The sequence below is a fragment of the Ovis canadensis genome, chromosome 1 (genome assembly GCF_042477335.2).
Source record: "Ovis canadensis isolate MfBH-ARS-UI-01 breed Bighorn chromosome 1, ARS-UI_OviCan_v2, whole genome shotgun sequence".
Lineage (NCBI taxonomy): Eukaryota > Metazoa > Chordata > Mammalia > Artiodactyla > Bovidae > Ovis > Ovis canadensis.
In genome coordinates this window covers 241741281-241753705 of record NC_091245.1, presented here as the reverse complement: position 1 = coordinate 241753705, position 12425 = coordinate 241741281, and the positions used below count along the sequence as shown (strand labels likewise).

Sequence of the window (12425 nt, the reverse complement as noted above, 5' to 3'; positions counted from 1 at the left end):
CAGGAGGATAGGTCCAGACACGTGTCTCACCACACCCTCTGCCACCCGGCAGGCTTTCCTCAGCACCCATTCTCCCCTACATCCCATGTCTTTCCTCCTTTATGGCCTTATCTCCTGCAACCAGCTCCAAACCTTCCTTCCAGCTGCAGAGGCTCATTTCAAGTTTCTTATAACAACCCTCGAATCTTGTGTTGCCTAGTATTTTCAGTCAAAGTGGGAGGGGGTAGCGGGGTGAATCGGGAGATCAGGATTGACGTATATACACTATATGTATACAATAGATAACTAATGAGAACCTATTGTATAGCACAGGAAACTACTCAACGCTCTGTGGTGACCTAAATGGGAAGGAAATCCCATTAAAAAAAAGAGGGGATATATGTATATATACATCTGATTCACTTTGCTGTACTGCAGAAACTGACACAGGGTATAAAGCAACTATACTCCCATAAAAAAAATAGTAAAACAATAAAACATTTTAAAAAATAAGGAAAGTGCTCCCACCTACAATGTTTCATTTCAGCCTCACAAAAAGCTCTCCTTCAGAGACAATTCAGCAGACGCCCAAAGAGGACAGATGACTTGCCCAAAGGAATGCTATTCTTAATGATGAAAGCTCGAGTCCAAGTTTTCTGACTTCAGGTCACAATGCTTTTTCAACACTGTATTGATTTGCACTGTCTGATTTTTGTAGAGTCCATTTTGAAAAGCCCAGGGGCCTCTGTCTCCAATCGTTTTTACTATCCCATGGATTCATCCATCGGATCCCAGTGTGGAGGCATCAGAGGAGTTATGGTAGCTGCAAGTGTAACACACATACACAGCTACTTAGTAAGTGAGAAGGAATAATCACGTGTATGAGACCAAAGGAAAGGACTCAGGATAGTTTCCCTCATCACCCAATGGCAGCAGCAGAACCTTCCCTTCTCCTCTCCTTCCTCCTCCACCTCTTCCTCCTCCTTCTGATAATTAAAGTCCAAGTGTTTTTGCATGCATTATTTCACTTAACCTTTCTAATAAATCTCAAAAGATTTTTTTTATCCTTAGAGTAGAAAAAATATAGTTCAAAAGGTTAACTTGCCTGGGGCTCCACAGCTAGTAATTAGTAGAAGAATTAAAAAAACAAAAGCACCTGATGGGACCTCACTTTTAATCTGTCTCAAATACGGAGCAAAGGAGGACAGACCTGGTCCCCTGCCCCAGTGAGCACATGGTAAGTTAGGGTGTTAAGAGGGCATGGGCCCTCACCTGCCAAAAGGGCGAAATGAAGTTGCGCAAGGGAAACTTCTTGGAGGAGGTGACAGGGGATGATCTTGGGAGTTGTGCAGAAGCCTGTCTTTTGGAGAGGAGGGGAAACAGGCTTCAAGCAGAGAGAAGAGAAAGTCCAGAGGCTACTCTGAAAAGGTTCCATGTGCTCGTAGAATGTCAGATCACCGAGTGGCCAGAAGCTCAGGGTGAATGTTGAGGGAGGAGCAGAGAGACGCCACAGGAGGGGCTGATGGAGACACAGGAAGACCTTCAAGACATTGGGGGACAGCAGAGGACTTCAAGCAGGATAAGCCATGGCCACTTGGGAGCTTTAGGAGGATCATGATGTAGTGATGTGGAGAATGAACAAAAGGGCTCAGTAACTGACAGAGAGAGCAAAGCAGGAGGTTGGAGCAACAATCCAGATAAGATTCTGAGCATCTCTAAGGCAGTGGAACTGGGGCTCAAAAGGGGAGAAATTTCAGAGACTCTCTGAGATGGAATCATCAGGATTAGGAATGAGAAGAAAGAGGAAAGGTTATCAAGCTGGACTTTGAGGTTTCCAGCTTGGGGCACAAAATTCAGGGCTCTTCAAGAGTATAGAATTCAGTTCTGTTTTCCTTAGAAGTGCCTGTTGTTGATCATATTAAAGGAACAAAGGCAGTTAACTTTTTCGGTCATGGGAACCATACTGAAGAAGCATCCTAGAAGGAAAAAGAAACCTGGGACATTTTGAGATACGCCCTCCTGGCTTCCTTTGAAGTAGGACCTCCTCCCATCCAAGGTCTTCCTTTCTGAGACAATTGGCCGATCTACCTTGACCCTGAGCTGCTGAAAGGGAAGCAGCTGGCACAGGGCATGCAAACAGCTGTGGGAGGCAATGCAGGAGGCCAGGCCAAGGACAGTCAGCAGTGGGGGAGGGACAGGGGACACCGCCAAGCACAGCACTGCCAGCTCAGGCTGCAGCCCGCCCTGTTCCCTGAGGAAGGAGTTCAGGGGTGAGGAGAGTGCTCTTTCACCAGGCACAGAGCTGAAACTATTCGGTGTTTTGCCTGGACTTCCAGTTACGACCATCTGCAGCTGCTCTTCGTGATTACTTCTTAGCAAGGAACTGCTGTGAACACACTCCCCAGAGCAGAAAATTACATAGATGGGGTGAGATGGGATTGCAACAAGGTGTTTCCAGCTTTCATGAAGCAGGAAATCCCCAAAGATGTTAAGATGCGGCTTTGCCCTTGACCTGACCAGACTCTGGGTCCGGTCACGTGCTAGTGGTATGATCTTAGCAATCACACCTCTTGGCTCTTTCTCTGTGAAACGGGGTGACAGTAAGATCTACCTCACAGGTTCAGGCAAGAATGAAATAACATGATGTACATAATGTAGCACTTGCTAAACATTCAACCTTACTATTCATTTTTATAAATATAAAAAATTCATTACCTTGAATGGAATGTATTATGATGTATTAGAACTTTCTAAAATGTTATGTTTTTATAATAATTTTGTGATTAATTTCTGTCTTTTCAACCAGCCTCATGAAGGTTCAAAGAGAATAATCTCTTTATGATGTTATGTTATATTATTCAGTCGCTAAGTTATGTCTGAGTTTTTGTCACTCCATGGACTGTAGCCTGCCAGGTTCCTCTGTCCATGGGATTCTCCAGGCAAGAATACTGGAGTGTGTTGCCATTTCCTGCTCCCATGGATCTTCCCGACCCAGATATTGAACCTATGTCTCCTGCATTGGCAGGCAGATTCTTTACCACTGAGCCGCCAGGGGAAGCCCTTATTATGATACAGGGAAGCCTTGATTGACACACTGCTAGAGATACGATACATACTGTTAAAGATATATAGATCAAATTTCATGAATAAATCATATTTTAATTACTCTAAAGGAGTGACATTACTAAAATACAGGGCATGTGTGTAATGATTAAGAGCAACGGCATTGGACTCAGACAGAAGGAAGGTCAAAGTCAAGCACTTACATTCCCTAGCCTCAGCTTCTTTTCTCTTTAACACTTTCTAAGTATTTAATGTCTTTTTTTTAGTAGTACATTTTTCATAATCGAAGTATAATTGATGTACAACATTGTATAAGTTACTGGTGTACAATGTAGAGATTTGTAATTTTTAAAGGTTATACTCATTTATAGTTATTATAATTCCCCGTGTTGTCCACTATAGCCTGTAGCTTATTTTATGCCTAGTTGTTTGTACCTCTTAATGCCCACCCCCTATGTTGCCCCTCCCCACTCAGCTTCTCAATCTGTGTATCTGTTCATTCACTCAGTGACTATTTCCTGGGGGAAACGGTATGCCAGGCGTTGTTCAAGCAAAGTAGTACCTCCTTGTAGGATTGGGAGGAATGGTGGAACACAGCTGGCCCAGTGCCTGGAACATGGGTGGGACCCCATACAGGAAAGCTGCTCATTTATTGAACACTCCCTGTGGTAGAACCGGGGACAGAGATGACAGACCTGGTCTCTACCCTTGTGGGTGTAGAGTCGCAAAGAGAAGACAGACAAATAGAGGACAGCTCAAGGTCCCAGGCACTCCGTACAGAGGGAACCCAGAGAGCTGAGAAGCACAGAAGGGGTACCACAGCCAGCTGAGGTCACGAGGAGAGGCTCCTCCATCCATGGGATTCTCCAGGCAAGAATACTACACGAATATTGGAGTGGGTTGCCATTCCTTCTGGAGGGATCTTTCCGACCCAGGGATCAAACCCAGGTCTCCCACATTGCAGGCAAATGCTTTAACCTCTGAGCCACCAGGGGAAGCCCTGAGGAAGTGGCACCTATTATGCAGGCAAAGCACCTGGGCTCCCCTGCTTCTTCCCTCAGCAGCCTTTGCTGATAAGAAGTGAGTTGTATGAAATCCGTGGCGTTTACTCTGAGGTTGATGGAATTACTGCCGCTCAGTTGGGACTGCCTTCACAAATGATAGGATTTAGGGAGTTTAAACTGTCTCAGATCTCTTCGATTCACAGAATGTGGGAGTATGATTAGCCTCCAGATCCACGAAAAATTAGGGAGCCCTTTCACCTGAAGGGCTGGAAGCAGCAATCATCTCAGGGATCTGAGACTCTCAGAACCTGAGAGTTTGAGGGTAAAGGAAAAGGGCCTGTGGAACACCTATCCGTGAGGGTTTGTAAGGGGTGATACAGCTGCTGGAGTGAAACTGAAAGGATCTCTGCACCCAAACTCAGTCGTTGCTTCCTAGCTTCCTCGTGAGTGTTTCACCAATCTTACCACCAGAGGGCACTGTCATCCCACCGCGGGACAAACCCTTTCCACAAGGGCAGGAACTCAGGATTGACAATTAACTTCATTTTAAGATCTTTTCTTTATAAAAATGTGACTGGAATACACTGCCTTTTATTACCTCTTATAATCATCAAGTTGAAAAATGGTAAAGATAAGAGAGACTGCATGGAAAAAGGCAGAAAAGAAAAATGGGTGTTTTATAAAAATAACATACTGAATTCTTACATAGCTATACATAAGGTATATTACTGAATTTTCAGAGCTGTGCAGTTGTTCTCAGCCCATTTTATAGATGAAGAAACTAATGGTAAGGGCAGGGGTCAGGGGGTGTTAGGTGACTTATATGAGGGATACACAGCCAGTAAGAGGAATACTTGAATTCAAACTCAGGTCTGTCTGAATTCAAAATAACCAGTCTTTTTCCTTTAGGCCACACTACTCAGCTTAAGCAAAGTAATTAACAATATTAGGGTTTATTGAGCACTTATATCTACTAGGCATGGTTCTAAGCAGTTTACTAGTGTTAACTCATGTAATCCTCACTTTAATCCTTATTTAACCCTATGATTTGATAGATATTGTTATTCCCACTCTACAGAGAGATACACGAGTCACAGAGCCAGTGAGCAGCCAGGACTGTATTCTTGTGGAAAGGTGAACCAATGTAATATGCAATGCTTTATTTTTAAATCAAGAATGGCTCATTCTTTCCTTTATCCCTTCTGGATAAAGGAAACGTCTTCCATCATTTCAAAGGTTTTTCAAAATCTTAACACAAAATATATCTCAAATTAATGTGTACTGATGCGCTGGAGAAACTGTCAGAGAGAGATGGTCAAAAAGATCTAAAAACAATGAGATGGGTGTTCCTTTAGTAGCCAGATAGAGAGTTTTCTACAGAGACCCTGAAAAGAGAGTGGATTCCTAAAGCAAAAGGGAAAAACCAATTTGGGGCTCTAATAATGTGAGAAGAAATTACAATATTGCAGAAATTTTATCCCTTTACCCTCATTTTTGTCTTTTAAGCATACTTCACATTTCTCCTTCAAGGCACAATGCCTTTGATATTGCGGTGGACTCTTAATAATATATATGTAATATATATATTATTTTATAAATATACCATAATTTCTATTTCAAAATTTTTATAAAATATGCAATAAGGCAGCAGATTATTTCTTTCTTCTAGTTAATTAAACCTTTTGAATCCGTACATTGTCACAAAAATACAGCTGAGTCAGTTCACAGTTTGACTGGAAGTAGGCCTCAAAAGAATCAAGCCTTTCCCTTTAACTATATGACACGATTGTACTTTCCATGGCTCCAGAGGGCTGCTAGAGGTGACAGGTCATTTGCCAGAAGTTCAAAGGGTCCCTGCAGGCAATAGTAGGATAAAGGCCATGGACATTTGTAAGATTGTCCTCCTGGTGTGTCTTCATTTTCATGGCCCCTTAATACATATTTGATTTGCCCATCTGCCTGGTCAGCTCACAAAAATCACTCTGTCACTCAGTAACTATGTGAGCTGGGTAAGTCACTTAACCTCTCTGCGCCTCATTGTTCCCATTTGTGAAGCGAGAGAAAAGAACCATGAAGTCTCCATGAGAAATAAATGAGTGGATATGTGTGAAACATTCAGAAGAGGGTCCATTCCAGCACATGGTAGATACTCAATAAAATTGTTCAGTTCAGTTCAGTGCAGTTCAGTTGCTCAGTCGTGTCCGACTCTTTGCGACCCCATGAATCGCAGCACGCCAGGCCTCCCTGTCCATCACCATCTCCCGGAGTTCACTCAGACTCACGTCCATCGAGTCTGTGATGCCATCCAGCCAGTGATGCCATCCAGCCATCTCATCCTCAGTCATCCCCTTCTCCTCCTGCCCCCAATCCCTCCCAGCAGCAGAGTCTTTTCCAATGAGTCAGCTCTTCGCATGAGGTGGCCAAAGTACTGGAGCTTCAGCTTTAGCATCATTCCTTCCAAAGAAATCCCAGGGTTGATCTCCTTCAGAATGGACTGGTTGGATCTCCCTGCAGTCCAAGGGACTCTCAAGAGTCTTCTGAGAAAAAGAATCCCATAATAACAACACATTTAAATGCAATATCTAGAATCCCATAATAACAATTTATTGTTAGATATTGCATTTAAATGTGTTGTTATTATGGGATTCTTTTTCTCAGGAATCTTAGGTCTTGGATAGATGGTGCTGCAAAAGAAAAATCACTGTGGTGACTTTCTAGCCTAGGGGATTGCATACTTTTTAACCAGTGTCTCTTTTCTCTCCCATGTCCCTGGCAGAAACTACCTCGGGAACCCTGACATATGGAACAAGTGCCAAAAGCCTAGTGACGTGGTTCCCTGGAATCTGACCCTCTTCTCCATCCTGCTGATCATAGGAGCAGTTCAGATAATTATCTGTGCCATCCAGGTGATCAATGGCCTCCTGGGGACCCTGTGTGGAGACTGCCAGTGTTGTGGCTGCTGCGGGGTAAGCTGAGGTCTTTGGTCAAGGCAAGCCACCAGCGCAAATGGGATGAGGGGGTGGAAAGAGTGGCGGCTGCAGGATCTCCAACCAGGCTGGAAGGTCCAGGCAGCTCCTCTCTCAGCCAAGGGAAACTCTGCTCTCTATGATGCTATTAATAGCATACCTAGGCTGAGGCTGACCACAGTTTCAGTCTTACCCGCACCTGACCGTAGTTCTGAAGGCAAAGGACTCCACACACGTATGGAAGTTTATGATAATGTCTACATGAAGATTCTCAGGAAGTGGACATCTGTTATAGGAAGACACATCACAGTCTGTTCCCAAATGTTCTCTTTCCTAACTCAATCTACACAGTGTGTTAAATTTGTCAAGTAATACATGAAGGGTATTTTCTTCCCCTTGGAAAAGATATGGAAGAGAGTAATTATTCTTACATGCAAGAAATAGTGGAAATCATTAGGAATTTCATCTCCAAATATGACTGTAAATTATCAACACTATGAAAAATAAACCTATGGACAGTAAACCAAGGTGATTATTTCAACTACTGAATAAGCCAGATCAGGAAATCATTTCATACGCATGAAGTGATTTTTAAACACAGGTTAAAGTATGAGGAAAAAATTAAATAGAACTCAAGTGTTGGGGACTTCTCTGTCAGTCTAGTGGTTAAGGCTCTGCGATTCCACCTCAGGAAGCACGAGTCTGATTCCCAGTCAGGGAACTATCATAAGACCCTGCATGTGATGTGTTGCAGCAAAAAAAAAAAAAAGGTTAGCTAGAACTTCAGAGTTCCCTTATTGGGGAATTATGTAACCAAGTATAAGTAAAGGTCTATCTACTTAATATAATATCACATCCAAATTAAAAACGATCCAAATAATTTTTTCAAATAATTTTTATAAGCAATATATGTATATAAGTCAACAGTTGTATATGTGTGTGTGTGTGTGTGTGCGCACGCACGCACAGAAATCTAGGGAGGTGTTCAGTTAGGAAATCTGTGCCCTGGGCTTGTCTTTCACCCACCAATTTCTTCAGGTATGTGATTCTTATATATCCTCCCAGAGTTTCGTTGTTATTGCTTTCATTTCCTGTACCTTAAAAGGATTTTTTTCAAAACTGTAATAATACTGAAAATGGTTATAATGTTATTTAAAAAGAGCAATATACAAAAAATATATACAGAACACACAATTAAATACATTTTAAAAATCACTATTCTAAATGGGAAAAGAATCTAAAAAAGAATAGTACATATATATGTATGACTGAATCGCCTTACTCTATACCTGAAACTAAGACAACATTGTAAATCAACTATTTGTGTGTGTACTTAGCCGCTCAGTCTTTTCCAGCTCTTTGTGACCCCATGGACTGCAGCCCACCAGGATGCTTTGTCCATGGGGATTCTCCAGGCAAGAATACAGAAATGGGTAGCCATGCCCTCCTCCAGGGGATCTTCCCAACCCAGGGATCAAACCCAGGTCTTTTGCATTGCAGGCAGATTCTTTACCAACTGAGCCACCAGGGAAGCCCGACTATACTATTCTATGCTCCAATATAAAATAAAATTTTAAAAATAAATACAATAAAATAAATGAAAACTCAAACACAATGGGTAGAAAAAAGACCTAAAGGAAATCCAACCAAAATATTTAATGATAATTATTTGTAGGTAAGAAGACTTTGACTTTTTTTCTTCCTTCTAGCTTATATTATTCAAAAATGTTTACAATCATATATTTTGAAATATAAAAAATATAAATAAAAACTTCTTGCCAAAGTCAAGAGTATAATGCATATAGTGAAGTTGCTCAGTCGTGTCTGACCCTTGGCAACCCCATGGACTGTAGCCTACCAGGCTCCTCCATCCATGAGATTTTCCAGGCAAGAGTCCTGGAGTGGGTTGCCATTGCCTTCTCCAGGAGATCTTCCCAACCCAGGGATTGAACCCAGGTCTCCCGCATTGTAGGCAGATGCTTAACCATTAAAAATAAATTTCCCTGACTATTGGGTTTTTGTTCTATAAACCTTCAGTTCTACGGTGTTGTATTTAAATTTTTTGGTCTTGAAACACAATTGGGGAGAAAAGAAAACTACCAGCTAGAAATCCATCACAATTATTTTTACAGTAGTGGTTAAGAGTATTGTGCATTTGAATGTTGTAATTCATCCGATAAGAATGCAAGCTTGATAAATCAGCTAATTCATTTCAAACACTGATATTTGTTTTTCTGCTTTCACAGAAGAAGTTACATTTTTTTAGTTAGGTAGCAAATTTTCATTGCAAGTATAATTGGAAATACAACTGTTCTTCTAATGGAAGATCTCAGTTTACTAAATCTGAGGATTATCTATAAATTAAAAACATACCCACAGACCATCAAGCTAAGTGAAATAAATCAGAAAGAGAAAGAAAAATACTATATGATATCACTTACATGTGGAGTCTAAAAAACACAACTATTGAATATAACGAAAAAGAAGCAGACTCACGGATACAGAGAACAAACTAGGGGTTGGCGGTGGGCAATACAGGGGTGGGGCCTGGGAGGCACAAACTTTTCAGTGTAAGGTAGGCCGCAACACAGGGAATATAGCCAATGTTTTGTAATAATTGTAAATGGAAGGCAACCTTTAAAATTTTATTAAAAATTTTTAAAATTACAAAACAAAAAACTCACCCGTAGTTGTAGTCAGTTGACTCTTCAGTGACTGTCCTCTGTCCTCTATTCAGACTCCATATTTTGGCAATTTTAATGAATAAATCCCCTGATAGTGAAAAGAAAGCTGCTGAACACTCTAGCTGGCACTAGAGAATCACAGAGAATGAATGTACATCATCAGAATTCCCTTCCCTCCTTCCTTCTCCATCTTAATTTGGATAACTTCAAATCTATGTAAAATTTTAAAAAACAATACAGTGAACACCTTTCCTTTTCACCTAGATCCACAGACTGTTAACATTTGCTTGCTCTCTGTCTGTACCATTGGAAAGTAATTCACAGACATCATGAAACCTTACTACTAAATATTTCAGTACACACAAGATTGGAGGGGGGAAAAAAAGTGGTCTGCTGAGGATTCCTGTCTTGTGGGCAGCTCCCCTTTTGTACAGCTGGTCAGGGTCCCTCCCACAGGAGGAAACGGGGGAGTGTTGGGCTCCCAGGTAATCACTCACTTGCTGAGTGAGCTGAGCAAGCTGCCTAGCTTCTAGAAGCTTTGTTCTCCCTGCCACCTCCTGCTGAACTTCCATAGAGAGGATGCAGATAGACATCCATCCATTCAGACAGGAAGTATTATTGAGAGGCCCCTGGCCTGGCACAGTCCTTACATGAAGTAATAGGTGGAAACGTGCCTCAAAATACAAGCTATTGAACGCCAGCTGTGCAGTCTTAGCCAAGTTGGTTGCCCTCAACTGTATCTTTGCCTATAAAATGTGATTGTTAAACCTACTTCCTAAGGTGCTGAGTGAGTGTCTAACCTGGGGTGATCAATGTGCATCCAAGTCAGAACTTCTCTGGTGGTTGAGTGGTTAAGACTCTGTGCCATGGCAGGGGTCCTGGTTGGTGAACTAAGATCTCACATGCCGCGTGGCACAGCAGAGAGAAAAAATATATATATCCACGTCAGTAACCAGAAGGCTCAGTACACTGTACTGTTATTTCCTTAAGAGGATGGAAATATGTGTAGCAGCCTAAGTTCAAGAAAAGGAACACAGATCTGGGTTCCACCTCCAAAGGTTCTCTTCTTATTAATTCCTGGTTTCTCTATTTATTCACAATGGCTTCAGATATATCACTTGAGCCCTCTGTTCCAATTATTAAAAATGAGTTTAAATAATAAAGTGAAGCTTCCACATTTCTAGAGTAAACATAGGTAAGTGACAAAGATCTGAACCAAAGTCAGAAAAAGTATAGAAAACATTCAGTAAATGACCAATAAGGGCAGGAGTAATCAAGACTAAGGGGGGCTTCCCAGGTGGTACAGTGGTAAAGAATCCCCCAGCCAATGCAGGAAATACAGAAGAAGTAGGTTCAGTCCCTGAGTCGGAAAGATCCCTGGAGAAGGAAATGGTATCACACTCCAGTACACTTGCCTGGGAAATCCCATGGAGAGAGGAGCCTGGTGGGCTACAGTCCATGGGGTCACAAAGAGTCGGACATGACTGAGCACACAAACAAACCAAGACTAAGAGGGGTGATGGGGAGGGGAAGCACACACACACACAAAAGGTGTTTAATTAATTAACTTTTTCTGTCTTCTAGGGAGATGGGCCAGTCTAGACCAGCACGATGAGCTGTTGTAACTTGATGGCGTGTGAGAAGATATATTAAACTTAATTCTTCCCTTCTTGGAGTTGCCAGCTCCTACCTGCTTTCTAACTGACAAAGCTTAGGCAGGCCAGAGTTATTTCTTCTCCTTTCCAACCAGCTCAGTTCAACTTAGAATTTTATGTTAGTTTCAGATAAAAAAAATAGTTTGACCACTTCAGGAATATTTATGAATCTTTCCAATTAGCTTCCTTTTATAATTGAAGAACAGGTTCAAAGCAAATGTTTCATAATTTTTCTCTAAGAATGAAAAATGTATAAGAACACATGTACTGCTGCACTGCTTCTTTGTATATAGAGATGTTAATATCTTTGGAAGTTTTACAGAACTCAAAGGAGTAAATCACATTAAAAATGAGAAGCTATGACCAATTTTTATTTTTAAGATTTATGGGGAAAACAGAATGACTGATGTATCATAATTTTTATTTATTGCCTTTTGGGCTAACATATTCGAATTGCTTGTGACTAGTCTTTTGAGCTTGACATCATTTACTAGGGTTTCCTTATGTATTAAATTAAAATCAGAATTCAAAGGTGATATAATAAAGAATGTGTGTTTGTGAGGAAAGAGGGGCAAAAGATTAAATGAAAATTCATGTTTTCTACAAATGCTTCCTTTGAGCAAACAAAAGCAATGTTTTTAAAAAACTGATTTGGGTAATCATTTCATCAGCCTATGGCCCAGGATTAAGGTAATAGATTTATATGATCAGTTCTCCATGTTATATTAGGACATTAGCTTTGGTCTTATGAACCACACACTAATATAGAATCAAATTCATTCCACTGATTTGAGTTCAAACCCCATCTATCCACATGGCAGCTTGGGGGTCCTGGGAAAGTTACTTTCTAAACCTCAGTTCCTCCGCCTGTATAAAGGACTACTGAAAAGCAATCAATCATCCAAGAAATGTTGAAGTCCCTCAAGGGGAAACAAAGAGATCTGTGTGATTGTCCACATTACTGATGTATAATAAGGAGGATTCTCAGAGGTTGACATAAGCCAGCATCTCACTTCTGCCCCTGCCAAGCTGATGGGCAGCACTGTATAAGTTAGGCACACTAAAAACTGGGTT

The 12425-nt window shown here is 41.4% G+C and overlaps 1 protein-coding gene across 1 annotated transcript in view; it reads left to right on the top strand.

Annotated features, from left to right (window-relative positions):
- The window catches only part of TM4SF4 (transmembrane 4 L six family member 4), a 28336-nt gene extending 16622 nt beyond the window's left edge, over positions 1-11714 (top strand). The window contains exons 4-5 of the mRNA XM_069580747.1: positions 6823-7012; positions 11281-11714. Of these exons, the coding sequence (XP_069436848.1) occupies positions 6823-7012; positions 11281-11298 (208 nt within the window). The 3' untranslated portion in view covers positions 11299-11714. The remainder of the gene's footprint in view (positions 1-6822; positions 7013-11280) is intronic.
- Positions 11715-12425: the final 711 nt, after the last annotated feature.